Source organism: Tupaia chinensis, unplaced genomic scaffold, assembly GCF_000334495.1.
Source record: "Tupaia chinensis unplaced genomic scaffold, TupChi_1.0 Scaffold144472_1, whole genome shotgun sequence".
NCBI lineage: Eukaryota > Metazoa > Chordata > Mammalia > Scandentia > Tupaiidae > Tupaia > Tupaia belangeri.
Genome location: NW_006204331.1, coordinates 820,298 through 823,300, shown reverse-complemented (window position 1 = coordinate 823,300; position 3,003 = coordinate 820,298). Strand labels below are relative to the sequence as shown.

General features: G+C 66.3%; 2 protein-coding genes across 11 annotated transcripts in view; both read right to left on the bottom strand.

The window, feature by feature from the left end:
- SLC2A4RG (SLC2A4 regulator) overlaps positions 1 to 423 on the bottom strand; it is a 22,666-nt gene extending 22,243 nt beyond the window's left edge. The window contains 2 exon segments of the mRNA XM_014583656.1: positions 43 to 167; positions 403 to 423. Of these exon segments, the coding sequence (XP_014439142.1) occupies positions 43 to 167; positions 403 to 423 (146 nt within the window).
- On the bottom strand, positions 32 to 2,985 carry LIME1 (Lck interacting transmembrane adaptor 1). Of its 10 annotated transcripts, XM_027767701.1 has the most exons (7): positions 2,869 to 2,985; positions 2,521 to 2,623; positions 2,048 to 2,163; positions 1,874 to 1,940; positions 1,716 to 1,803; positions 1,245 to 1,606; positions 32 to 671 (listed from the first exon to the last, which is right to left on the bottom strand). In XM_027767701.1, exons 3-7 carry the CDS (start codon positions 2,143 to 2,145, stop codon positions 438 to 440), a joined length of 849 nt encoding a protein of 282 aa, XP_027623502.1. In that variant the 5' UTR covers positions 2,146 to 2,163; positions 2,521 to 2,623; positions 2,869 to 2,985; the 3' UTR covers positions 32 to 437. The 10 variants fall into 10 exon arrangements, with proteins under 10 accessions (XP_027623502.1, XP_027623500.1, XP_027623501.1 ...); XM_027767699.1 differs by having other exon boundaries at positions 2,277 to 2,985; XM_027767700.1 differs by having other exon boundaries at positions 2,521 to 2,985.
- Between the last annotated feature and the right edge of the window lie 18 nt (positions 2,986 to 3,003).

Below are 3,003 nucleotides of genomic sequence, written 5' to 3'. Positions count from 1 at the left end.
GTGGGCGTGGCTCAGGCCAGCCGCGCTCCCATTGGCCAGCACCCCACGGCCCCGCCCCCGCGAGTGCTCCCGCCTTCCAGAGGGCCCCTGGCCCCCGCCGGGTCCCGGGCGCCCGCACGTCCCGGCCGCGGGGGTGGGCCCTGGGCGTAGACGTGGACCCGCCGGAGCTGAGGAAGGGGCACGTCCGCTTGGCGGCCTTCCGGGAGCAGGTTACTCTAACGCGTAGTCCGCCCCGCCTGGTGTGACACCAGGGCCAGGAGGCAGGGCCCTCCCGAGGAGCTGTGTCCAAGTCCCACACCCGGGTGGCCACCCTACGGCCGGCCGCGATGTCCCCTAAGACCAACGCCGCCTGGAGGCCACGACCGCAGGCTCCCCACCCCACTGAGCTCAGGCGCAGCACACGAGAATGGGAGCCCCCGCCATCCGTCCCCGTTCCGTCAGCTCTTAAGGGCAGGCTGGGGACCAGCAGTTAGTTTAATGGCCATGTCGCTGGACTCCCATGTCGTCGACAGCGGTTTGAACCCCGGACCCGGGGGGCTTAAACTCACGCTGGGCATGTGTGCGTGCCCAAGATCCCGAGAGGAGAATGGAGAAGGGATTGCAGCATGGCCATCCCCCCAGGGGGTGATTTCTCGCTTTCTGTTTCTGTCTTTCTGGCAAAGGTACCGGCCCTATAGCAAAAAAAATATATATAAAACCTCTCCAAAAAAAAAAAGAAAAAGAAAGAAAGAAGGGCAGGCTGCGGCAGGGGTGTTCATCCTCCAAGTGGAGCTTTATTTGGAAGTGGCCTGGGGACTGTGGAGGAAGTGGGCCCCTCAGAGCCTCCCAGAGGCAGCAGGCTCCAGGATTTGAACTGCTGGCTGTGGGGATGGGGCTCACTGGAAGGACAGAGGCACCTGTTCGGGCAGGGAGGTGTCTCAGCCCCTCCCTAAGCTGGCCTGGGAGCAGGCCTGGTGCCTGGCAGAAGTCCACTCATGCGAACCGCAGAGCTCAGGGGCCCAGGACCTCGCGGATGCTCTCGTACACGTTCTCCGGGGGGGCGCTGTCCATGCCCAGGCCCCTGAGTGGCAGGGCCCTGTCTTGGGGGAGGGGCTGGGCTGTGGCATGTCCTAGGCCCGTCCTTTTAGGCTTGCAGACTCTGGAGTACAGGACGTCTACCTGAGAGCAGGCCGGCAGAGTCAGCACTGCCACTCTAAGCAGGACCTGTCCAGCCCACCCGGCACTGCCCCCTCCGCTCACCTTACCTGAGCAGCTGCAGTCACCTCAGCCTGTTTCCGGGCGCCCCAATCTGTCTCCTTGAGTTTCTCAGGGCAAGCATACTCAGCCACCACTGGGCTGGCCCCTGGTCCAGGCCTGGCACAGCTTCTGGTCAGCCCTGCCCCTGCCCACACTACCGGGCTCGCAGCCAGGCTGGCCCTGGGGATGGCGGCCAGCCCCACATTGGAATAGGTGGCCTCCGGGCTGAGGGGGAGCACAGCGGCAGCAGCGGGCAGAGGTCTGGGCAGCTCCTGGTGGGGGACGGCAGAGGAGGCGCGCAACCCGGTGCCGCCCACGGAGACCTCCAGCCAGCGTGGGTGCAGGAGATCCATGCTGGCAGGTCGCAGGGCTGGGGAAGGGCCAGGGCAGAGGTCACCCAGGCGGGGAGCAGGCTGGGCCCAGGGTTGGGTGCTGTGCAGAGAGCCCTGCCCAGCCGCGGCCCCACCGTGCTGGCTCACCTCTGTAGCTGTGTGGACCACGGTGGAGTTCATGCAGTCTGGTGTCCGACTTGCTGAGTGGGCAGAGGGCAGTCTGTCTGAGCAGTGACTGGGGGCAAGGACAGCTGGTCAGTCTCCTGCTGGCCCCGCCCTGGCCCCGGGGAACACCTGGTACTCACCACTTCCACAGGCTTCACTGTGTCCTGCGACCCAGCACAGGGTCTCCTGGGCCTTGGAGCCTGCTTCCTGGGGGCGAGAGCGACATCAGACCGGGGCGGGGGGAGGGGAGGCACCCACCTGTGTTCCGAGGCCCGGGCAGAGGCATCCCCAGGGCAATGCAGGAGGGGCTGTACCTGGAGCAGGCCGAGCACAGCGCCCACAGGCAGAGGAGCAGGGCCGAACACCCGAAGGTCCAAAGGGCAGGAGGGGTCCAGCTCACCCATGTAGCCATCTGGGAAGCCAGGACTGCCTGGGGACAAGAAGCAGGGCTGGTACCGCCCACAGCCCCCATCTGCACCTCCCCCTCCAGCTCTGACTCACACAGGAAACCCCAAGGCTCCTCTCCCTCCCAGAGGCGCCCACCTTCCTGCAGTGCTGGTGTCCTGGCGAGTGTAGAGGAGCACTCTGCCTGGCGCCTGTCACTTAACGACAGTGATGGCCAAGACAGGCTAGTGAGGAGGGGACAGGGCAGCTGTGACATGGCCGAGGCCCCCCTGCACTCACTGTGGCCCAAGCCCAGGGCCTGGGGAAGCCTCTGAGGTCACCCCTGGGCCTGTGAGACACCCGCCTAGGCCTGGCCGGCTCAGGTGATGCCCGAGCCACTCACTGTGGGCCCCGCAGGAGCCAGGAGCAGAGGCACGGCAGGAGAGCTGTCCCCATGCTTTCACACTCCCTTCTCCAGACATCCAGGCTGTAGGGTCTGCCTCCTCCTGGGGACCGGTCACTCAGTTGGCAGTCCAGCAGCAGGACCGGGGGTGAGGGAGTGGCATCTGGAGGCTGGATCAGTGTGCCCAGACCGGGAGAGGGCCCAGGCTGCCTACCCAGGCTGCTTTGAGGTCCCAGTGCCCCCACCCAGCAGGGCCTTGCCCTCCTAGACCCTGGCCCTCTGCTGCCCCCAGGGCACCAGGGGGCTTCTCAGGGCCTGCTCAGACTGGAGGCCAGAACAGGCACTTACCAAGGCCACGGCCCAGCAGTCCTCAGCCTGGTTGCACAGGCCAGGAAGGTCTCCCTACACCCTTTGCAGCTCTCCCCACCTCACTTCCTGCGTCTGTGCTCCTCCCAGCAGCTGCCCCCCCCCGCCCCCGCCACA